At 38.4% G+C, this 24,619-nt stretch overlaps 1 protein-coding gene across 4 annotated transcripts in view; it reads left to right on the top strand.

Moving 5' to 3' along the window:
• The window catches only part of kaznb (kazrin, periplakin interacting protein b), a 139,822-nt gene extending 122,349 nt beyond the window's left edge, over positions 1-17,473 (top strand). The window contains exons 5-15 of one of the 4 annotated variants that reach the window (XM_061727362.1): positions 6,181-6,372; positions 7,583-7,719; positions 8,092-8,262; positions 9,156-9,336; positions 9,489-9,622; positions 11,044-11,167; positions 13,759-13,946; positions 14,046-14,164; positions 14,361-14,592; positions 16,693-16,794; positions 17,201-17,473. In XM_061727362.1, the coding sequence (XP_061583346.1) occupies positions 6,181-6,372; positions 7,583-7,719; positions 8,092-8,262; positions 9,156-9,336; positions 9,489-9,622; positions 11,044-11,167; positions 13,759-13,946; positions 14,046-14,164; positions 14,361-14,592; positions 16,693-16,794; positions 17,201-17,371 (1,751 nt within the window). In that variant the 3' untranslated portion in view covers positions 17,372-17,473. Of the gene's footprint in view, positions 1-6,180; positions 6,373-7,582; positions 7,720-8,091; positions 8,263-9,155; positions 9,337-9,488; positions 9,623-11,043; positions 11,766-13,758; positions 13,947-14,045; positions 14,165-14,360; positions 14,593-16,692; positions 16,795-17,200 lie in introns of those variants that run through there. The other 3 variants (XM_061727363.1, XM_061727364.1, XM_061727365.1) reach the window with 3 other exon arrangements.
• Positions 17,474-24,619: the final 7,146 nt, after the last annotated feature.

Here is a 24,619-nt window from a genome sequence, read left to right as displayed (position 1 = left end):
TTGATTTAAAAAAATAATAAATGCTTTTAAAAGATTATCAACAGTACCTGCAATTTGATTGGAAGCGTCGTCGATTACTGTAGGTGGAAACTTGTTATAAATGAAGACATTTGAAATTAGCCATATTACAGTACAGGCTGTAAAAATGTCATGCCTGACCTTTAGTGTAGATAGTTCAGTACAACTGGGGTAAAAAAAAAATCAATTCCCTGAGCCTTCCTTCAAATCAACTGTGATAGTTATTTACTTAATTATTAATTTATTCATTTCAAATGTTGTTGAGTTTGACTCATCTTGTGATGATTGAGTTCACTTGTCTGCCTTTTTGGTTCTTATTTATTTTAAGTTTTGACCATGTACTAAATTTCATAATTTCTCATCATCTCTGTTATGTTGTAAGCGTCTCTGATTCTAATTAGCTTTGCTTGAAATTGATTCTAAATATCCACTAAATGATACTTACTGACAGCTAAACAGTTGTTGTTGAATGTTTTACAGTTATAAAATGTATATTAATAAATTAATAATATTCTTTTTTTTTTTTTTAATTTTCATCTGTTGCATATATTTTTTGATATACTATAGATATACTGCATACCTTGATCTCACTTGGTTAATTTTGGACACTTAAATGTCATTTACTGTAAATCTGTTTATTCAATTATGAAAACAGTTCATCTCTGAACAGTTCAGTAGCTGCAATAGTTAACTTGTTAGTCTTTCTTAAAAAGGTGGATCACATTTGAACTTGAGGACTTTCTCTCTCAAGGTACTGCTGTGAAACTGAATCCAACTTTCCCGACACTTCGACATTTGCCATTTCTATTGCCAATGCAAACATATTTATATGTCTTCCTTGGGATCCAACGCATGAGTTTTGCAGTGTGCTGGACTGGACTACATGTAAGAAATGCTCCTAATATTCTGCACCTCATATGTGTCTGGACTCTGGAGTATGATGCAGATGTCAGTTATAGTTCAAAAACATCTCTAACATTGGATTGACTAACATTTATCGCATAAAGTGAAGGTGACAGTGATAGAGATATCCTTGATTTTACAGGTGTTTGTTCATAAACACTGGGGGGATTGAATGTGATATCAAAGGAGCACTTTCAAGGAAATCAGCTGCAGGAAAGGTCAGCGGAGCGCCATCCGCTGAGACTCATGAATCTTTGTACACATCAGCTCCGCATTACTGAGACAGACAGAGTGTCATATGAGGACACATAAGACTTAAATAAGATGGGGCTTATGACAAGCTCATTGTTGATCTCTAACATGTGTGACTTATTTTCAGCATGTCTATGCTGTTTTTTGAGGGTTTTTTCCGGCCTGCGAGGCTACAAAACACTCTGTATACAGTGAGTTTAATCGAGGGATGAAGTACACTGCTGTGTTCTGTCGGGCAATCTCAGCTGATCTTTACACTGTAATTACTGGAGGATGCAGCTCTGCAGACATATGCTCTTCTCTTAATGCGGTACAGAAACAGACGTCTGTGAGGACAGACAGACGACCTCTTCCACATCAAGTAATCCAGGCATAACAAGAGACACACTTAACCACTATGATGTCTGAGTGTCTGCTTCTGGTTCTTTTACATATTTAACTTTATGACGCAAAATGTAATTGCACAGCAATATACAATCAGACATGCATCTTTTGATTCGTTGATCCTCTGAAAATACTCTCTAATTAGTTCAACTAACTTCTCAATTAATTTATTTGGTTGCTGCACAGACATTCCTACGTTTTTCTTTTTTACTTTGCAGATTTATATGAAACATTTGAGTTTTTGTGTGTTTGGGCGCTTGTGGTTTTTAGTAACTAACCGGTTAAAATTACCCAGATCTATGAAAATCGGGAATACGTGACTTTTTGCGTCATTGGGGTAAACTTAAGAAAGAGCTTATTTGGTTGAGTGGTCATCACATACAGTAATTTAGCTCGGAGAACAAGTTAGCTCCCTTTCCGTCTTGGAGCTTGGAGCACTTACCCCAATCACTTTCACTGATCTAACGCGTCTCTGTTTTGCTTTGAGTCTCTGAGCAAAAAGAAAGATGTCATGAAAGCCCAGAAGGCTTTGATGAAGCGTTTTATAAACTTCACTAGCTGTTTAAACCAGCTCTACTCCTAGCAGCCACTTACAGAACAGCTTTTGTTATATTATTGCTTTTCATATCAAATGAGCATGTGTCATATTTCATGTAACGTGGAAAGCCAGCTTTGATTTGCATGTTGGTTATTAAATCATTTGCAGCGTACAATGTTCAGAGAAAAATTCAGCATTAAAAGATGTTGCTTTGATGTCCCATGAGAGTGGAAAATCTCCCAGCTCTTTCAGTAGAAAGCATTACCATTTCCATGCTGTAGCTTGAGTCGCACTGAACACCTCAATCACGTACGTGCAACCCTCTTAACAGAACTACAGATAGCAGAGTGGTGTGTAACTGTGCAGCAAGAGCAGCGGGGCAGAGGATAGTAGTGTGGCAATTCCCTCAAGGTCAACTTATGTCTTGATTATTGTGTACAGACGCTACTTCATTACGATTTCACATTTAAACATGTCGACATCTTAACATTTCAGATGGATCCTCTGAGTGGAAGCCGCTCTGTCATTCAGTGACAAAGGCAGAGTTTTGAGCCTGTTGCAGTGCAGTCATACAGTATGTGTTACGTGCTCCTTCCATTGGAAGCCAAAGCTGCTCGACCAGACTGAGCAGCCCTCCTGTCCTGCCTAGACGTGTTTATTATACAGCATATTTTAAGTATGTGTGTATTGTAAGCAAAAGTGTGTCAAATTCCTTCTTTTATTCAAAGGGCAGAGTTCGGACAGAAAGGCACAAAGATGCCATGTTGGACAATGTTCGAACCTGGCCAATAAAGCTGATTCTGATTCTGATTCTGATGTGACCTCATTATCCAGGCGACTGTAACTGCACCTGAGAGCATCATCACATCTTGATTTTTTTTTTCTTTAACAGAAATAGCTGCATGAAAAACACTGTACTGACTAAAATTACATGGATTTTGAATTGTCAAGAAGACTAAGGTGGAATAGTGACAGCCATGCACATCGTAATCCTTAGCTGCCTTCTATATATGCAGAGATACAGTATGTGATGCCCTGTGAGACTGTTTCCTGACGTTTTCTGGTTTTGCTTTCAAATATTGTCCATAAAACTGGTTCTTTTGGATGTAAAAAAAAAAAATCGCAGTCGTGGTAGCCAGCAACGTTAGAAAGTAATAATCGAACCTTTCAACAGCTAAATTTTATACTATACATCAATGTACTTTTTAGTACATTCGTGGGGAGCTGGAGTTTACATGCCTCACATTCAATTTTTTATTTTTTTATTTTTTTCAATGAACGTAACCTCGAAACTTTGTGGAGGTCATGAATTAGGGAGTCAAGAAGACTCATCTTTGAATGGCGAGTCAATGCTTCAGTCCACAGCGCCGCAAGACAGTAAAACCCACATTGTACCCCTCGTTTTCTAAATAGAATAGTGCTACGAATCATGAATAAAGTAAATTAATAAACACCACAAAAATATAATTCTTTATAAATGTTCGCGTCAATGGATGGAGGAACAAATTGTGGAGTTGTTATTAAAATCAAACAAGGCTGAAAAAGAAAAAGTGTTATATAAGTTACCAAAATCTCTGAAAACAACTGCCTGAATGATCACTTAGTCTGTCTTCAGGAAAATAATTGATTTGCATTTTAATTGTCAAAAAAAATAAAATAAAATAAAAAATATATATATATTTATATATATATATATAAATATATATATATATATATATATATATATATATATATATATATATATATATATATATATACACACTTTAAGAGGGAGTAGCAGTAAGACATTTTAATTTACCGACTCACCTGAGTTCAGTATTCAGCATCTTTGATCATTCATGTATATGAATTGGTGCGCTTTAATCCCTTAAATTATTCACAGAAGACTAATCAGCTCTCTGGCTGTCAATCAACGCATTTCTGATGTTTCAACTTTTCTGTTTTCTCTTTTGTTTAATCATGAGGCTAAAGCCGCTATAAGCTCTCAGTGTGTGTGTGTGTGTGTGTGTGTGTGTGTGTGTGTGTGTGTGTGTGTGTGTGTGTGTGTGTGTGTGTGTGTGTGTGTGTGTGTGTGTGTGTGTGTGTGTGTGTGTGTGTGTGTACTGGTTTTTGACAACTCTAAATAAAAGGGCTGAGCGTTACCTGCACTGACGGACACTGATGGGAAGCTTGAATCAGAACTTCAGTAAGTGAACCCCTGCAGGACAGGCAGAAGTGGCTTGGAAGGGCTTTAATGACTTGACCAGGGTTTATCAGCCTATACAACATGCTGCCATTTCACAACAGGAGTTGAAAACCTGAACAATTTGTTTAGGATTAAGTTTAAGACAGAAAAGTCTCTAAAAAATGTCCAACTCTGTCCTCCTCCGCTCTATGTTCAGACCTTACAACATACTGCCATTTCCTGTTTATACGATGATGTTTGGACCAAATGAACCAGTTTCCACTCGCTTCTTTCAGCCACCCATCAGTCAGTGTGCAGTGAAGCAGCTGTAATGTGTTTTTTTTAATCTTTGCTTTGGTTTCAGTTAGTGTACCTGTTGCTTTTTAAACGTGTGTGTGTGTGTGTGTGTGCGTGTGTGGATCAATGTTTATTTTTGGTCCTGTCAGTTACTACTGTACAAAATCAGATTTGGGAGAATTATGTTATTTACTTCTCTGTAACTTATACACATTCGTTACTACTCTCTAGTTAGATTTCTCACCCATTTAAAAACGTAGAACACATACCCACAGGATACATGCTGATTCATATATAATAAGCTGCAAAAGATGATGAATAAGTGCTTTTGAGGTACAAAAAGGACATGAAATATTGCTCTCTCTGGGAGACAAACCTTTTTGTCACATGCAGCACAGAGCTGGCTGGTGTGTTTCCACTGTCCTGCTCTGACGGAGACCGATGGACTGTTCCTTGCTCCCTTATCAGAGCTGCTGCAGCCCCACAGCATCTGGCTGAGGGCCTGCAGAGACCTTCTCCCTCGTTTCCCCCACCAATAAGCAGCTCCATTTCATTCACACATGCTTTACATTTGAAATACTTGGACATGGGGTTATATGCATATTTAGGAGGACAGTCTACTTTTTACAACTTGTTTTTTCAATGGCAGTGCTTCATGATTGGACACTCTGGCTTTTTGCTTGCATTGTTTGGATTTGACATTTCTAATAATGATTATAAAGACATAATCTTTATTTTAAAATGTAAAAATGTAAAATGTAATTTCAATAATTAATTGTGTCTTACATATACAAATGCAATATTTACGAAGGATTCACCATGAGCTTTAATCTCACACATATTAGCGGCTCTTACATGACATTTGCTTGACTAAACGTCTCCAGTCTCTTAAAAAAATGCAGAATTACACATTTATGATTTTAGGTTTTCCCCCATAGTTGAATGTTTTGGGCTGACCACTTTTTTCATTTGTCTTTGCTGTTATGAAACGCGTGCGTTCTCCTGGAACATACATTCCACCTTTTAGAGGCCAATATAAATCATTTTTTGATGCTGTTGCTGGAATTTGTTTCCTTGGCAGGGGTTTTCGTTTTCTGTGCTCCGACTTTGTGTGAACACTGACCAGGTTTTCCCGATCGCATCAACTTTTGGTCGACTGTGTCCTCCACTTACAGTAGTTTCCTGATGCTGGTTGCTTGCCTGTTTTTCACTGCAGGTTGGGGGTTATTGTAGAGAAGACAGACATTTAGTCATGTTTGCTTCTTTATTAAGTTGCAACATACTGCGTCTGCTCATTTAACCTCTGCAGTTGCTGGTTCCAGTTCTCAATATATCCTGGTCAGCATTTAGTTAAGTTTCTGAAAACATCTGCCATACTAAATAACAAGAGTTATAAATGTACCCTAGGTTTGTTATACATTTTATTATGTACAACTTAAAGATAATCATTCAATTTCTTCTTGCATCATGTTCCTCCTTACCTCCATTTTATTGTCTTTCCCTTCTTTCAGTTCTTGATTTTTTCATTTCCTTCAGTTATAATAAGCATGTTTCTTCTGATTTTCTTGCCCTCCTGCATTCCTCCTCAGCGTGCTCTAAACCCCCACCCTCTTTTCTCCCTCAGTGTTGTTGCATGAGGAGGTGGCCCAGCTTCAGGAGGAGGTCCACCTGTTGAGGCAAATGAAGGACATGTTGAGCAAGGACCTGGAGGAGACCCAGGGAGGCTGCTCTGCCAACGTGCTGTCCGCCACCGAGCTCCGCGTGCAGCTGGGTGACAAGGAGCAGGAGCTGGACCGTGCCAAGGAGGCCTTACAAGGTCAGAAGCCAAAGACGTTTCGTCTAATCTTCCAGATCTGCTCTTGTCCTACAGCTACATACCTCCCAAACACAGCAAATACAGCTGCAGATGAATATTTTACTATTTTAATTGCTTGCAGCAACCAAGAACGTGTTCTGAATAAATGAAATGATGTGAAAATATGCGGGAAATTTTGCAGCACAGCATGTCTAAATTTGAGATTTCCCATTTTAAAGTCAAAACATCTGGATCTCTGAGCCTTATCTGTGCAAAAGGTAACAATGCTACTTAAAATATTTAAACATGACATTCAAATGGGTGTTTTATTCATCACAATTTTCTCTGTACACAACAAAACGGAATAAATCAATACCTGAATAGCCAACTTCACACAAAGTGGTGAAATGTAATATAACAGTTGTATCCTTGTAGACTTTCAAACAAACCTCACTTTTACTAATAGCTCTCTTGTGACCAAGAAGCTTTGAAATATCAATGTATGATTTTCAGATTGACATAAATTATTGAAAAAAGAAAAAAAAACTGGCACGGCAGCTGCTGTTTAGTTTTACGGCTCTCCCCCCACAGGTGACGGCTGCAGGCCCGTCAACTGTTACATAACTAGTGTAAAACTGGTTTGAGCGTAAGATATGAGGATGGTGATCACTCACAAGAGGAATGCACCCCGAGTGACACGGGTGTACAGTTATGAAAAATACAGGTTCTAGTGTTGCCTCGCTGCCTGCTGAGCACGGCCTCTCGGGAGGGAAGAGCTACTGTTTCTTTCAGCAAAGATTATCAGCATGTTGCATCTCTTCGTCATTGAGTTGTTTCATCGCATGAGAGTGAAGTTGGCAGAAACCAGATCTTATCAGTCTATTCAAGGACAAGTCTCCACATGCCAACTGAAAATAAATGACAATATGAATGAATAAGAGCAATTGTACTACTTGTGTTGTATGGTAATTGCGTCATTTATCCGCAGGCCATTTCTTTTCTGAAGCAAAAAAGAAAAAAGAAGGAGAGAAATTACTGGCGGCCTCATTAACAGAAGACGCAGTGCCACCTAGAGGCTCTCTTTTGCAATTACACATTTTTACTTCTAACATGCCGGGATTACACTATCATGTTTTTCGTTTTTTGTTTACTTTTTTTTACTTTGACAGCAAACTTGAATTTTTAAAGATGAAAAATAAATGTGTGGATTTGTTTGGTCTGTGTGTTGCAGCCATGAAAGCAGACCGCAAGCGTCTAAAAGTGGAAAAGGCAGACTTAGTGAGTCAGATGCAGCAGCTGTATGCAACACTGGAAAGCAGAGAGGAGCAGTTGCGAGAATTCATACGCAACTACGACCAGCACAGAAAGGTAACACCAACCTGGCTAATCTGTCCTGAATAGCACATTCCAGACTGACTCTCAATGGTATAAATGTCAGTTGATGAGGTTATCTTGAAGTTGTGTCAGCAGTAAGCATTCTAAGTTTTATGGATATGACACAAAGGATACTGAAAAGTTATTTATGTCACACATTTTGTGCTCCTCTTGATATTCTCTACATACTCTTTTTTTTAATTGTATATATGTTAATAAGAGCTGTTTTTTTCCTATTTACTGTACAGTGAGCGAAAATAACCGAGTCAAATTCCCTGTCTTGTTTGACCTGACTTGGCCAAATAAACATGATTCTGATTCTGATATTCAAAGTGAGTTTGATGGACTGTGTGTTGCTTCCTGCAGGAGAGCGAGGATGCGGTGAAGGTGCTGGCCAAGGAGAAGGACATGCTGGAGAGGGAGAAGTGGGACCTGAGGAGGCAGACCAAAGAATCCACGGAGCAGGCCAACATCCTTCGTTCTCAGCTGGACATGAAGGAGAATAGGATTAAAGAGCTGGAGGCTGAGCTCACCATGGTGAGGGAACATGCACATGGACACAGTCATGGCTTTGCTGCGTTAATTAGTGTCTACTGAACATCCTCATCCGTCGTGTAGGTGCAAGCAAGGTGTGGGTTACGGGTTTAGGCACATACCATGTGTCCTGTTTCTGTGACACTCATCTCTATCTTCACTTTGCGAGTGACAAACAACACACCTTCACATCAAGTAGCAGCACAGGAGTCTCTTCTCTTCTCTTCTCTTCTCTTCTCTTCTCTTCTCTTCTCTTCTCTTCTCTTCTCAGGTTCCTCGTTCACATCATGGATTTTTAAGCCATTTTTATGCCAAGAACTCATGTGAAGGTTGAGTTCATAAAGTCCTGTCAAATCCAAATGCTGTATTTAAATTATATAGTTAATTTAATTTAAATATAATATAATAAATATAATGTTAATATATTTACAATATAATATTAATTTTAATATATTATAGTATAATATATTATATATAATATTAATATGATATAAATAATATATTGTATATATAATATAATTTAAATATAGTTATCAATTTTTGAAGAGGGGCCCACTAAGCTGATGTTGATGTTAATAATTACTTTTCACTAGATCTTAGCTTGCGACATCATTTCGGAGTGTTTTATTTGAAAGCTCAGTTTTAAAATAATTTGTGTCATTTACGATAGAAGATATTAAAAGAAAAAAAATCCACAAACTTTAATAGTTTTAAACTTCTGTCTTTATTTCATTCAGATTCTGTGTAAAATCTTAATATCAAACTAAACTAAAAGAGTTGGTAAAGAGTTGGCCCATAAAGAATGGATAGTAAAAACACACATATGGTACAAGTTTGTGGGTGTGTTTGCTCTCTGTTACCTCATGATGAGTTTGGGATTTGCGTGTGTTTTGCAGGCAAAGCAGTCTCTAGCCACTCTGACAAAGGACGTCCCGAAACGGCACTCGCTGGTCATGCCGACAGAGCCGGTGGTCAATGGCAGCCAGGAGTGGGTGATGCAGGCCGACCTGCCGCTCACGGCTGCCATCCGCCAGAGCCAGCAGACGCTCTACCACGGACACACCACAGACAGACAAGGTAGGCTCTCTCGTCCCCTCCGGCGCGGGGTCTCGGTGTTGCTTGGTGTTGCGTTTACAGACTGGGCATACTAACAGAGGGTTTCCCAGAGGTTTCTCACACTAACTGGTGGGGGGTTTTTAATGCACGTGAACATGTCTGTGTGTGTTTAGCGGTGGTCAGGATCAGCCCCTGCCACTCTCGCCAGCCCTCTGTGATCTCTGACGCCTCTGCGGCTGATGGGGATCGCTCTTCCACACCGAGTGACATCAACTCACCTCGTCACCGGACCCACTCCCTCTGCAATGTAAGAGCTGCCTGGCCCCCTCGACCAAGTAATCACATCTCCACAACCTTCTCCCGGTGCCTCCCTGCCCCCTGTCTTCTTGGGTTTGTGTGTCTCCCTTTGTCCTGCTAGTCTGATGGGTTCAGCTTGCCTGCTCAGCAATGGTGGTGGTTTTTTTTCTGTTTGTTTTTTGCACTAAACTGTATTTTGACTTTGCAGTTGATTATATACTCCAATTGCTTTTTAGCCAACTTTCATGAGGAGATTGATATCTTTCTTATTTTTACTTTAAAACTGTTCCTATTTCCTAAATTTGTAAAAAAAAAAAACAAAAAAAAAAAAATAAATAATAAAAAAAAGGGAGGGGGGGGGGGTGATCAGCAAGTTACGTATACCATTTCTCAACAAAGAAATTACAAACATTATTAGGATTTTAATACATGATACAACATTAAAAGCTTTAGAGACTGCACTACGTTGGATGAGGCTGAGAAACCAATATTAAGCAGTCACGATGTGTAGGCCGTCACTTCGGAAAATCAGTGACAGCAAACACACTTCAGCGCTGCATCCATAACTAAAATCAAACCCCTGGCACAAAAATTAAACAAGGAAATGAGATACAGAAATGACACCAACCTCTTCCAGCCAAAGTTCATTAATGACGGATGAACTCGAAGTGGAAAACATGTCAAGACATTTAAATTTGAAATTCTTTTTATAACTTATAGAGGGCATAGTCTCCTGAAAGTAAAAAAATAAAATAAAATTGAGAGCCCATCTGGTTGTGTGTTAGAATACAGTATAACAACATATGATTGTGGGGTGGGTAGATTGTTGCACATTTGTGAAAGAAGAATTGATGCTAAATGCGGTTTTAGTGACGTGAAGGCTTTCATTTAAGATTTCACAAAAATACAGCTATTGCTGTTTAAAAATGATCATTTTGAACCAGGTAACTCTATTTTCAAGGGTTCAAAAGTAGTTGGAACGAAGGAGGTAGCTGGTCTTGTGTAGTCAATTCCTTCAGTTTTTCAAATGAAGCAGATACAAGGTCTGGAGTTGATATCAGGTGTTATGTTGGTTTCAGTAGCTGTCATAGCTGCAGAACCGGTTAGCACGGTTAACCCTTTTCTCACTTGTTTAATTTGATGGACAAAGTGCAAAAATGCAATAGTAAAGGTCAAAACGACAAAATCTTTCCTAGAATCTCCAAGAAGTGACAGCACCTTTTGCTCATAACACAGCATGAAATCACATTATTACCTCCTGTCATCTCCTGGCAGAGTTGATGCCAGCTGTTCCTTGCCTTTCATGCCAAGAGCATCAATCTTCTCATGTAATTTGTGTCAGTAAAAGAGAAAAAAAATAATGAGATGTGAAACTACAGTAAAGCTTTAGCACTGCTGACTAAATGAAGCTCCCTGCCTCTGTCTGCTCAGTCTATGGAAGACCTGGAGGAGCAGAAACGTAAGAAGAAGAAGGAGAAGATGACTCTGGGATCCCTTTCACGGGTGTTCACTCGGGGAAAGCAACGCAAGTCACTGGACCCCGGCTTATTTGATGGTACAGCCACCCCTGATTATTACATAGAGGAGGATGCCGACTGGTGAAGCTGAGTGTGTGTGCGCGCGCGTGTGTGTGTGTGTGTGTGTGTGTGTGTGTGTGTGTGTGTGTGTGTGTGGACATTTTGAGTGAATGTCCACGTTGCTTTAACTTTGTGTGAAAACGGTTTTGTTTGAGGGGTTGTCTGCAAAGAGAATTGGTTGAATTTTTATGTAAAAGCCCCAAAAGAGACTGCTATCCCCATAAATGTACAGCATATTACCCTAAAATTGTATGTTTGTAAATTAGATATATATTTATAGTTGTACATGTATGCATATGTATATATGTTTACATGCATATAAATATATATATATGGGGTTATTACTATGTGTTGATACGTTAATGCTGTATTATCTTATAAATGTTGAAATGTTTTATGTTTTTTATAACTGGAGACTTGAAGGACTGCTGTTCATATGTACATAGGAACTATTGTGAAAATAAGATTTTTCTGTAAATGTCATCTGGTTTTTTGTTACACTGCTGTTGCTTATTCCGTGATTTGCAGCATTTATTTCCTAGTTTATTCCCAGTCTTTTGGAACCATCTCTCTCTCTCTCCCTACATATATATATATATATATATATATATATATATATATATATATATATATATATATATATATACATATTACAGTCCAAAAGTTTGGACACACTTCTCACACACTTGAAAAAAAAAGTTTTGATCAAAGTGAGTTTTTTTTCTGAGAGGTAAAGCTGTTACAAGATCGTCATCATGCCCACATAAATGTTTACTCCTAGTATCTGCCAAAAATTTCCCTTGCAGTGTTAAACGCTGGTATCATGACAAACAAAGGGGTTTTAGAGTCTGACATGCATAGAAAATACGACTGGAGAGAGCCAATGTATACACAACAAGATCCCATAAACTGTAGTAATAATGCACATCCAAGCCCACCTCTCGTCTGCGGTCTAAACTATGTGCCAGTGCCAAAGTTTAATACCCATCTTTGAGAAATCTATGACTCATTCTGACTGTTAGTCGCTACAAACCTTGTAACATTGTTTATGTCTGACTCATTTCTTATTGAATGCTATCTAACGTGCAAATTTGAGATGGAGCGAAGTGCATTAAACACATGCATGACCCCTCTGTGTTGCTCTGGTTAGACATCCATTCATCTGTTATCAAATTAACAATCTCCACAAACCTCTTGCTCCTGCGTTACCCCTCCCTTTAAACCAGTTTATCTCTTGCATTATGAATGCATGATACCCCCCCTTCCCTCTTTTATTTTGTTTGTTTTAATTTTGATTTGTGTAGAATCCCTCATTTCCTGCAAATATGGATCTAATAAATCTGTTAAATCCTTTGTAATTTAGGAAATGCTACAAAAAAAGAAAAAGATTATATCTACTGAGGTATTTTATTTAAAAATGAGACTAATAAAGAGGAAATTTCAAATATTTATCTGCTGCAGCTGTTGTGGCCAGATATTGAGGAGGTTTGAGAATTTTTCCAAATGAATTATAATTGAAATGAAGTCTTATTTTAAAAATAAAACTACAAAACTGATTACAAAGTGGTAGTTTTCTGTTCCATGAGTAACCTTGTTCTTGTCTCCCAGTCTAACGTGTCTCTCCCTTCTGCCATTTCTAATGGCAACTCTCTCCTACCAGTGAGTAACTACTCATCTGTGATTACCAGCTGTCTGTATGTATGTTCACACTCTGGGGATTATTCATATCACTCATGTCCATTGGAAGATACGACTTTGTTCGGAGCAATGGTGGACTTTGCATGCAGCATGTGGAGACGAATCGGACAGACACCCAGGTCCTCCTGGAAGTGTCGGTTCAGTATGAATCAGTTCTTCCTGTCTTTGAGATAGGCAGTTAATGGGCATGAGGATTTATGAGTGATCCCTGTGTCTCTAATACATTATCCTGATGGTCTAAAGTCCCTTCATACTCATCAGATTAGTTCAACTGCTTTACCTAACATTGGAAGTGTCTTGTGAGAACTGACTGACACTTCTTCACCCTTATCAAGGTTTCAAACATGTCATATATAGCTGAGTTGTAGATGCATTCAGTCATGCAGGGTTTTTTTTTATCTATCTCTCATAAATCAACCATGTCAGCGGGCTCAGGTTTTCTTCAAAAACACAAAAGGAGCATTTGAAACGAGACATTGTGGCACCATCTGGTGGCTTTACAGTGGCTTTACAGTGGCTTCCAATCTCACTGTACCCAGGTACTTTGACAATAAAGTATTCTATTCTAATTTATAAATATCTCAGACATTCAAAACAATTTAAGATACTTTTAACATCAGTTGATTCATTTTTCAATGCAACACAGATACATTTCTATTCAACCTAAAATAACAGAGAGAAAGCAAAAGCGCAGCATCCAAATTAAAGCCTTGCATAGTTACATCCTTGGGAAAAGATGTACTTTTTATACGTCCATCTCTACTTTGCCTTAAAGATTGTATCCAGATGAGTCACTTTTGTTGATTTCCATATCTTTCTGACCCTGAACCTCTCCTGAATGCCACACCATGACTTCTCCTGACCAATCCAGACTCTGACAGCCCACAGCACAGCCTGTCTGACGGAGAGGAGCACCTGGACCGCCTCCAGCAGGCGGAGCTCACAAGAAACACATGCATGTCGCTGTGGAGGGCAGGAGCGGTCCAAGCCTGGCTGGAGGTTGTCATGGGAATGCCCATGTACGTCAGAGCCTGTTCAGAAAATGTCAAAAGTGGCAAGGTATTCTGTCTGTTTACTTGCATTATGCAGGAAATGAGCATACAATGTTAGTAGATGTTGGGTTTATGTTTCACAGAGAGCTGGTGTTCTGCTCTCCAGGTGCTGCTGGGCCTGACAGATGATGATCTAGAGCTCGGTCTGGGCATCAGTAATCCAATTCATCGCAGGAAAGTAAAACTGGCCATTGAGGATTACAGGAGAGCTGAAGGGCAGCAGGGGTAAGTGGAACCCCTAAAAGATGAAGGAAATACTTTACTTTTCAGTCCAGAACACTTGACAGGCTTTAGTTGCAAATGGAATATAAAACACATATTTAATATTACTGTATCAACATGAATAATCCAGGATGTTGGAACATGGAGCTATGCAATTATTTCTGGCTGTGTTGCTGATCATTGCACGATCGTCTTCTAGACTATCAAAAGCATCTGAGCTGGACCATCACTGGGTTGCAACATCATGGCTGAGCGACGTGGGGCTGCCTCAATACTCCCAAGTCTTCCAGACTCACTTAGTGGATGGACGAGTGCTGAACTCTCTCAGCCGCAGAGACCTGGAGAGGTTCTTCAACATTGGCAACCAGTTCCACCAGAACAGCCTTCTTCTGGCAATCCAGATCCTGCAGATGCTGAGCTTTGACAAAGAGGTCAGACCCCTGATTATATCACACCAGATGACCGCGTAGGCTATCTCAAGTAAAACAGATAAATAACATTTTTCTAGTAAAACTTAAATTTTGTACATTTGACCACAGTCCTACAAGTTGATAAACACATATAACTTAACAAATCATGCAAATACATCATAATTGTCAGCAGGGAGACGACCAGGAGCAGGAGCTGTATACAGCTATATACAGAGATATTTGATGTTCCATAATAGTATAATCTAGTTATAGCCCATTTTCACCACTTCCCAAAACCAGTTGACCAGTAAGGATCTTAGGGCTGTGCGATTAATCGATTTTAAATCTAAATCGGATTTATTAATCAAGACGATGTTAAAAAAAGGAAAATCGGAAAATCGATTTTCCTCTCTCTTTTTCATATAGCTGGAAAAGAAGAAGAGAGCTGTCGGCATTACAGACAGAGCTCTGCTAGTCATCTTTGTTTGGTCAAGAAAATTGTAAATGTTGTCACTTTACTAAACTCAAGGAGGATTTACAGTATCTTTCAATTGCACTTCATTCCCAATAGGGAAATGTGTTTGCTATTTTTCTTTAAAAATAAAGATAAAATATTTGAAACAATTTATTCCATTGTCTTTTGTAGTTTTACCAAAAAAATCGAAATCGGAATTGAAAATCGGGTTTTCAGAGAAAAAAATCGGGATTTTATTTTTGGCCAAAATCGCCCAGCCCTAAAGGATCTGTTCAGAATATTTTATTGTTATAGTCTACTCAACTAAAAGACTTCTTATAGATTCATCCTGAAGTCGTGTGGGAAAACATATTTCATCCATGTTGAACATAAAAGGTAAAAGAGGAAAAAATAATCTGCAAAAGAATCTATAAAGACTGTGGTCGCTTACATCTTACGACATGTAACATCTACATGTGACATTGCTGTTCAACATCTTTTTATGTCTATCATGACATGACCTCCGAAATCTAATTTCATGAGGATGTGCTCCTTCAACGCTGTTCACATGGGCACAAACAAGAGTGTTCACCGGCTTTGGTCTGCCACCTCATATGCTACAGCACGGGTGTCGAACTCCAGTCCATGGTGTCTTAGACGTTTCCTTCCATCAGCACACCTGATTCAAATGAATGGATCGTCATCAGCTTGTCATCAAGGTCTGCACCAATCTGTTAAAGACACAGTTCTTTGTATCAGGGTGTGCTTAAGCAGGGAAACATCTACAACATGCAGGACACTGGACTGAAGATTGACACCCCTGCGCTAGAGAGTCTACTTTGTAACCCATTCTACACAACTTTATACTTCCCTCTCACATGCAATTCCTAATTGTTCCACCTTTTTCTCAGTTGTGAATGACACTGAGTCAGAATTGAAATATATGGTCAGATTTGCATGTTAAAAGTTACATGTTGCCTTGATGCTGCCCTTCACATCACATCAGAGTGTATGTTGTTGTTAGCCTTCTGTATATGTGGCCCCGTGATGGACTGGAGACTTGTCCAGAGCTGTGACGGGCTCCAGCAGACACCTGCAGGGAGACAGATGCACTTTACAGTGGCCAAGCAAAACTGACATTCATTGGAAGAAAATGTAATAGACAGACTTGAAGTGAACTGAACATCTGTGGAAATGTACCAATGTCCCAAAACAAAAGCTGTTGTTTTCAGAGAAATTAGCTAAAATTGCTCCATTCTTATAGTTGCTAAAATGATCAAAATACAGAGGTAATTGAATGTTTTTTTGCAGTTATTCCTTCACAATGATATTATCCAAAATACTGAAAGGTTTGCATACTTTTGTAGCCTCCTGACAGGTAATAGTGGATGGGTTTCCTCAAGCTATACAACCAAACTAATCAAAATTTGAACTATTTTATGTTTTTAACCATCAATATTATATTCTTATTAACTGATAGCTCTAAAAAACTTCCCAAACTTTCAAGTGCTGCTGCAGCCTGCTGTACGTAGAAATTCAGGGTGTTGCAGTCTCTCAGCAACCCTTCTTCTCCCCCTTGAGCTCTCTCTCTCGCTCTCCATCTGTGTTTTCATAAGCCCCTGCCACAGTAGTGTTTCTGCCCTTGTTCATGTTTTATTTTCCAAAAGGCCCTGCAGACGAGGCGGACAAAATGTGAGCACCAAAACCGGGACCCCGTTGTTTGGACTTGTCACAGAGTGATGAAGTGGATCAGAGACATAGACCTCAAGGTGGGTGAGGTGGTCAGTCATGGCAATCCCCTCTGCGCCGGTGTTTTGGAGCCAAATACCGCAAAGTATCAGTCTTTAGGATTTTATGAAAAGTAATGATAGCCTTGTTACTTCGAAAACTCTCCCTGCTGAAAGAATGCAGAAGAAAAACAGAAGTATGTGCACACCAAGACAAAAAAGGCCACACAGCATGAATGTTTTTATTAGTATATATACAGTATTAGGGTGCTTATTTCTGGCCATGTAGCAACAGGAAACTGCCTTGACCCACAAAAGCAAGCACTATTGAAAGCCTCGTCTTTGGTTTATTATTACTACAAAGTTTGGCCTGGACGAGAGAGATTTACTCAGGAGCATACTGAGCTCATTGTATGACTTTTCCTTTCCAACCCTCCCTACCCTTTAGGAGTTTGCAGACAATCTTCAGGGTAAAGGCATTCATGGCGCAGTGATTGCTCTGGATCAGTCGTTTGACGCAGACGCCATGGCCAAAGCCCTGGGAATCCCCAGCAACAAACACATGCTGTACAGACACCTTTATCAAGAGATGAAGCTGCTCACTGTTCCTCTCCGGTAGTTCAGACATCCTTTTACCATTTTGGACAAATAAAACCACTATTTTGATTCACTGGCATCAAGTGCAACATCTGGAACCTGAATAATAAATTGTAAAATCTTGTGTTTACAGTAATGCAGACCAGACCACTGAGGTTATCAGTTCTGTTTCACCTCTGGCTGTTAACCGCTTCGCTGATGAGAGAATGTCGATCAGAAGATCAGGAAAGGTATCGTGTCATTTCTCAATCCAGTCAGTGGAAGACAACACGTAGATTATACGAATTTGCAGTATATATGACATAAAACACATACTATTTAGGACCAAGTCCTAAAAATGAAGCCCTGATCACTGTCAAGAAGTTTGTTCAGGATTATGTGACGAAACAGCTTTAATTCACAGAGGAGCTTTGGCTTGATGATCTCCAGCACACTGAAGAACATCCTGCCAAATATCTTAAACACCTGCAAGCAAGAGCGCCCTGGAGAACTGTGCTGTTGCTTGTGTTCGCTCACAAAATGAGAGAACACAAAAATGTTTTTCCTCTGTATACTGTTAATTTTAAAACTAAGTAATAAAAAGAACTACTGTTTTAATGAGAAATTCAACATTATCCTAATAAGTAACATTAAACAAGATAGTACACTGACCTACTTTCTTGCTGTACGACAAGGGTGCCGCTCTGTTATTATTTTGTAAGTCTTTCCAAAAACCTTTTTTTACCAAACAAAGAAACTGCTGCTGGCAATTTGATGATTTCCACTCTTGCTGTTATTAAGCTGTCCATGTTCGCGCTGCAGCAACATTTAGAAATATAATATAGATGCAAAGATATGACAGACCACAGCCTTATAATTATGAGCCTGACAGGCGCCAGACAGGCCAGGATAATGGAATGCCGGCTCCATTAGTTAAGGAAAATGTTGGATTCTGTGTCCCGAGAGGCTGGTGTGTGTCCAACCTGCACCAGCACAACACAGATTACATTTTTAAAAAAGGCCCATCAATGGTGTACGCATGAATGAGGACATCCTCATCCGTCAGAGTCACATCTCAGGAAAACCTCTGTCAGGTGTCGGAAGCAAAACGACCGTGTGTTGGGACAATATGGTGTCACATTTACGTCAGATGTAGAGAATGCAATGAAAACGTTCACTGAAATATTTTCAATCCGCTCTGCTGTTCCTTGAAACTCTGCCCGTACACACAAAGAGTCCCTACTGGCTTGTAAATATGTTCTGCTCCATTTCAAAGCTGAATCTGCCCTTTCAGCCACTGAATCAGCATTCAGATGTCCTTAACCCGAGTTGGAGGTTTTTCTCCTTGAGCTCAAAGTGAAACCTCTCTGACAGATGTTTTTTTACCTGATACCGGACAGATGTTTTCCAAACACATGATAACTTTTCAACTGATCACTGACAACTGAGGATGTCCTAATATGTACACGGTACTGATCGGCTTCGTCCCATCCGTAGAAAGCTCACCATCACCTATAGTATACTCAGTACTCGAGTTGTAAAAAAAAAAACAGGGGGGATGGTGGATTTTATCATATGGGGACAGATAATTTGTGCTGATTACAAATAATATAATATATTACAAATAATAGCACTGACCAAAACACCTGCAGAAATACTGCAGGAATGACATAGCAGCAGTTATATGCAGCCTTCTGTAAGCTTTAAATATCCACTGGGCTTACATCAAATACATCAAAACACAACAATAAAAAACACTTTTCTGAACTTATCAATATGACTCTGTCCTTCACAGGATAAGTAACATGGATCACTGCAAAAACTCAAAATCTTAACAAGAATATTTGTCTTATTTCTAGTTAAAATGTCTCATTTTAGTAAAAAAAAATCTCATTACACTTTAAACAAGACTCATCACTGGAAAAAACAACAATTTTCACCTGTTTCAAGTAGATTTTCACTTGAAATAAGTAGAAAAATCTGCCAGTGGAACAAGATTTTTTTGCTTGTAATGAGAAGATAAATCTAGTCTCACTGGCAGATTTTTCTACTTATTTCAAGTGAAAATTTACTTGAAACAGGTAAAAATAGTCAAATAAGTTATTTTTCTGGTGTAATTTTTCTGGTGATGACTCTAAATGTTTAAATAGCAGTAAAACCACATTCATTGATGAAATGACATAAGGGATGGAAAGGGGGGATGGCAGTTTTACAGAGGGATGATTTTGACTGTTTTTATTTCAGGGGGGATGCCATCCCCCCTCATCCCCCCTCTCCTTATGTCATGTAAAATGATACATTAAATATTTTTATATGAGAAAAATTCAGATTAGCTTTTATATTTTCTGCTTGTGTAATCCATTCAAATGATCATAACATTTCCATGCTCATATTTTATGAAGAACAGTCCGAAAGTTGAACTTCCACACTCCGTTTTTCGCTTTTTCGCTTTTCCCAGAGTCCGCTGAGGTTGCGTGCCCACAGCCACTCGGTGGAGCGCTGCCAGGGCTTCCACGGCAGCTGCGGCTCCCTGCCAAGAGAGGCCCGAGTACAGGCTGTTCCCCGCGCCAAGGGCAGCCCAATGCACACCTTCAAGAGCGTGGAAATCACTAACGTATGAACAAAACATCAAGATCTTCACAACTGTTTACACCGTTCCCGTTTTGTACCAGTTAACTGTTGAGAGAGACCAACACAGCGCCGGCCTTGAAGAGGAATCTGTTTTACAAGAGTCCACCTCATAATTTGATAATTCATATATATTTCTATTTTGACCAACATAGAAATATCACACCTTTAAAGACTTAAAGGAGTTGCTGTACATATAGTGAGGAAAATAGCTAGGGCAATTTTATTTTTGATTTTTAAACTAAATATTCCAAATAACTTTGCTATTTTATGACAAAGTCATACTGACATCATAGATGAGGAAGTCTAAGTATAGTATTCAAAACTATGAAGTGCTTTTTTAATGCCTTATAGAAAAAAAGAAGGCCCCGTCCTTTATGACTATTTATTTGCTCTAACAATTTCAGACATGTCGCGTCAAGCCTGAGTTGCTTCACATGGCAGTTAACGTCAAATTATTATTGATGTAAGGAGAGAGGGGACTAAAACATGCTTCTACAGTTGAGATACCAGTTTGTTATGACTCTGAGTTGGCCTGGCCTCGCGCTTTTAACATTTATAAGTGAATTCCCCAAACTAGTTATTTATTCAAAACAGGGACGTTTGTCTGCAGGGTTTTCTTCCAGTACATTTGTAGAAAATCAGGTAAGGCAGAATACAGACTGGATGAGTCTCTCTGGTGAGCAAGCTGTGGCAGGTAAATGAGCCCACCTCAAGCCATTTTATGTTGACTTGGTTTACATTTGCTTTTAATTCTTTATACTTATATTCTTTCTTTGTCACAGTTTGGTAAATGCAACAAAAATACTTGATTATATTAATGAAAAAAATTGTGGTTTTGGCTCAAACGGACTATTTCCTATATAAAACACTTGTTGTAAAGTGTTTCTCATAGAAAGTCCTGGAGAAAATGTCTCCCGTCTGTAAATACATCCAGGCTTGATGAATGCTTCCGCAATACAAACAATCTGGATGGGAAAGTCCAGATTTAGACCAATGAGACCAGTTTACATTGGCCTGACGTAGTTAATTCAAATATGAAGATCAGGATCCCAATAGGTACAGGTTTTAAGAAACATTTTAATGTGGTGCACACAAGACATCTTTACTTGTAAACGTGGTATGAGCTAACTTCTCTTCAATCTTAAATACATATGCAGAACTTAATACTTACTATTTTCTGTGTGTGTAATAACATTGAAATAATCTGATGTAGTGGGTCTTTGTATCAAGCAAAAACAAGCTTTATTTTTCACTGTGACATTTATTTCCATTTAAAAAAAAAAATTGAAGCCAAGATGAAAAGAATATATGTATTAAAAAAATAATAACAGCTCCGTTAAGGAGAAAACATCATTTAAATTGGACCGAGGTCTGGACTTTGACGAGGCGATTTCAAAATCTTGGTGCATTTGTTTTTTAGCTATTCAGATGTAGATTTACACCAGATCACCATCCTTTTGCATGACCCAAATTTACTCATAAATGTACCTATTTTTCTTTCTTTCTGATCCTAGGGTAAGATTTAATGAGATTTCCACACCTGGGAAGACCGGCATCTATCTGGAACACTTCCCACTTGTGAAAAGTCTTTCTCGCTATAGAAAGCTGTAGAAATTGTTGGGAAATGGTTTTAGAACCTTTCCAGATTGATGTGCTCTAAGATCCTTGTTGATATCTTTACCTCCTGGTAATGTATCAGCACACACTTACATACACTAGAGCAGCAGACTGCTAAAGAAATCTGCTGTCAAAGTAGTCTGCACACCTGCTGATTATCAGGTCGTCAACGGCTGATGATTAGCACCACCTGGCTGCAGGTACGGGCGTGAAACCTGTGATGAGAGGGCTAACTTTGTATATATCTATAGGGTTTTATATGATAATGGTAGATGTACGGTATGAGATGGATAGATAAATATATATATATATATATATATATATATATATATATATATATATATATATATATATATTGGGGGGTGGGGGCTTTATTTTTGTTAAATTAAATAATACCAGGGTGGATAAAGTTATATGTTGTTCATCTGAGGTTGTATTTGGCTATTGCTAAGGCCCACCACTATCAGATGATTTTTATTGTGTTTTTAAGACACACAACCACACACAGAAAGGATGAAAGTGAGGGTACTAACTATTTGACAGGACTGTACTGTTAACCAATTAAAGGTAATTACTGTGTTTTTTTTGTTTAATTGATTTGTTTTGTTTTTACAACGATGTAAATTATGATAACTTTTTACTCAAAGAATTTAAAATGTCAGAATATATAGATTAAATATACAGTTGAATGTTGGATTGTGAAATTTATAATGTATGAAACTGAATGTTCTCCACATGGTTTTAAAAGAGGTGAACATGGTTTAATGTTCTTTCATTAAAAAAAGAGACAGCGGAGCAAATGTCATGGTATGTTTTGTAAAGTTTTATCATGTTTTTAAGCACAAAATTATTTAACGTTTGTTGTTCTTGAGCATGAAAACATACAAAATGTCAGCACTTAACTGTGTGGGATGTGTGGGATCCATAGTCCTCACATGGTCCAAAACAGGTTTGTCAGCCCGTTTGTGTCTCCTGAGTCACTGAAGCGAGGCTGCTCAAGCGGGAGGATCCAGCCTGTTCAAACCTGTACAGAGAAGGGACTACTTTTAACACCCAGACTAACAAATGACATTTACAACTCCTCACTGAGCTGTCAGCACTTTTCATATATGTCAACATTAAAGGTTGGACTACTGTCAACTGTCAAAAAAGTGTAAGACTTTCATTGTTGTTTTTCTGGGCAAATACATTAAAAGTTGTGTTAATCTGAAAATAAAAGTCTTTACCCAGACTAGGGAAGAATATGAAGACAGGAACATTTGAATATCAGATCTGCAACATTTTTGTGATGCTTGTTGTGACACATCTAAAAACACATTTATGCCTTCTCAAAATCTTAACTGAAATACTTTTTTCCTTTGAAATTTCATTTGACTAAAAGGGCTTCCTGAGGTTTTTCAGGAACACTTATTTTCCATGATCATAAATGAGACTTAATGAGTGAGTCTCTTATAGACATTAAACAAATCGTAATATTTGTCTCTTTCATGTCAACTTCATTTATTAATCCAGAGGTTGTTATTTAGTGCACTTATAAATGTTTAAAAGGGAGCCAAAAGTAAGCTCTGTATTGCAGCCTCACCCTCTCTTCAAAAATTATGGAAAGCTCTATAAATGCAACAATAACTCATTCTGTAGTTTAATTTATTTAAATGTTTTCATCAGATGCAAGTAAAAAGTGAAAAAAAATGTATCCAACAACCAACTGGTTGGTTAATGTGATTTGAGGGAATATCTCACTATTTTTACACAGCATGACCTCGCCCTAAAAGTCACCCATCCCTAATGTGGGCAAAACCCACTCAAAGTAACCTTGGACGTCTGTCCTGGTCGTCTCTTGCAACAACTGTGTATCAGTTTTCAGCGCTATATCATAAATTAACAATAATGTAGATCACATCACTGCAGTGGACATCATAGTAGAAGTGACTAAATTTGTTTATGCAAAGCTGTCAGCCCAAATCACTGCACAAATGCTTTAATTGTTAAACTGCAAATGTTAACTTTCAGGAATTGTCACAGACCAAACAGAGGCAATTTTAGCATCAGTACGTAATGTCGTACAACATGCCAAGATTGCAGTGTCTTCTGAGTGGCCGTAGTGGCATTGGTAAGAGCAGAGTGTTCATCAATGTTTACACTCAGCTCGAATCCCCCTTTTTGTTTTTTTACAGTTACTAGCTCCCGAGGAGATACAGTGGTGGAGGAAAAGTGCCTTGCCATTCCCCTTCAGGTCATTAATACAAGCAAAACAGGGTGGAGTATCAGCAAAAGTGGCCCACCTTAAGAGTGCCATAGATAAATGATAAGAAAATAAGAACGCGACTACGTTACCGAACAAACAGTATAACACTCAGACAGGATAAAAGCGACTTAACCTCCAAGACCCTCTGAGAAAAAGAAAAGAAAAATGGCAAAAAGTTCCTTTGTGCTAATTTTTACTAATCTAGAATTTGATGCAGTGACACACTAAAAAAAGTTGCCAGAAAGGTGTTTTATGTTGCATCATACTTTTTTTAGATAGCACAAAATAATATTTTCGTGTTATAATGTAATTTAAAGAAATATTTCTTTGGTTTTGGGAGGTGTCATATAGCTCTCTTTTCATCATCACTCATCTGTAGTATCCTCAAAAACCAGCTCAAGCAACTTTGGACTCCCATATAGGTTGTCTCTTCAGTGAACTGCATACCACCTTATAGAACTGACAGAGCCAGGTCTCAGAGGTACAGTGGACATCATGCCAGAGGCGACTGACAGATTCAAGAGAATATTGATAGAAAACGAAATAAGAGACTGACTGAGCAAGATACTGAACATAAATAAAACCCTGGACAAATACGTAAATGCAACCTTACGTCCATGTCTATAGGGGGACCCTCCGAGCTAAATATTACAAAAGTTCTTCTACTGTCTATTTAATTACACTTCTCACTGATGAAAATTATCTTTGAAGTTCAAGTGTTTCACATTGAAATCATTTTATGTCAGAAACTCAATCAAATACACATTTAATTATAATAAATGGTTGCATTAAAGGAGC

The sequence above is a fragment of the Cololabis saira genome, chromosome 8, assembly GCF_033807715.1.
Source record: "Cololabis saira isolate AMF1-May2022 chromosome 8, fColSai1.1, whole genome shotgun sequence".
Taxonomy (NCBI): Eukaryota; Metazoa; Chordata; class Actinopteri; order Beloniformes; family Belonidae; genus Cololabis; species Cololabis saira.
This window is presented reverse-complemented; position numbering and strand designations above follow the sequence as displayed.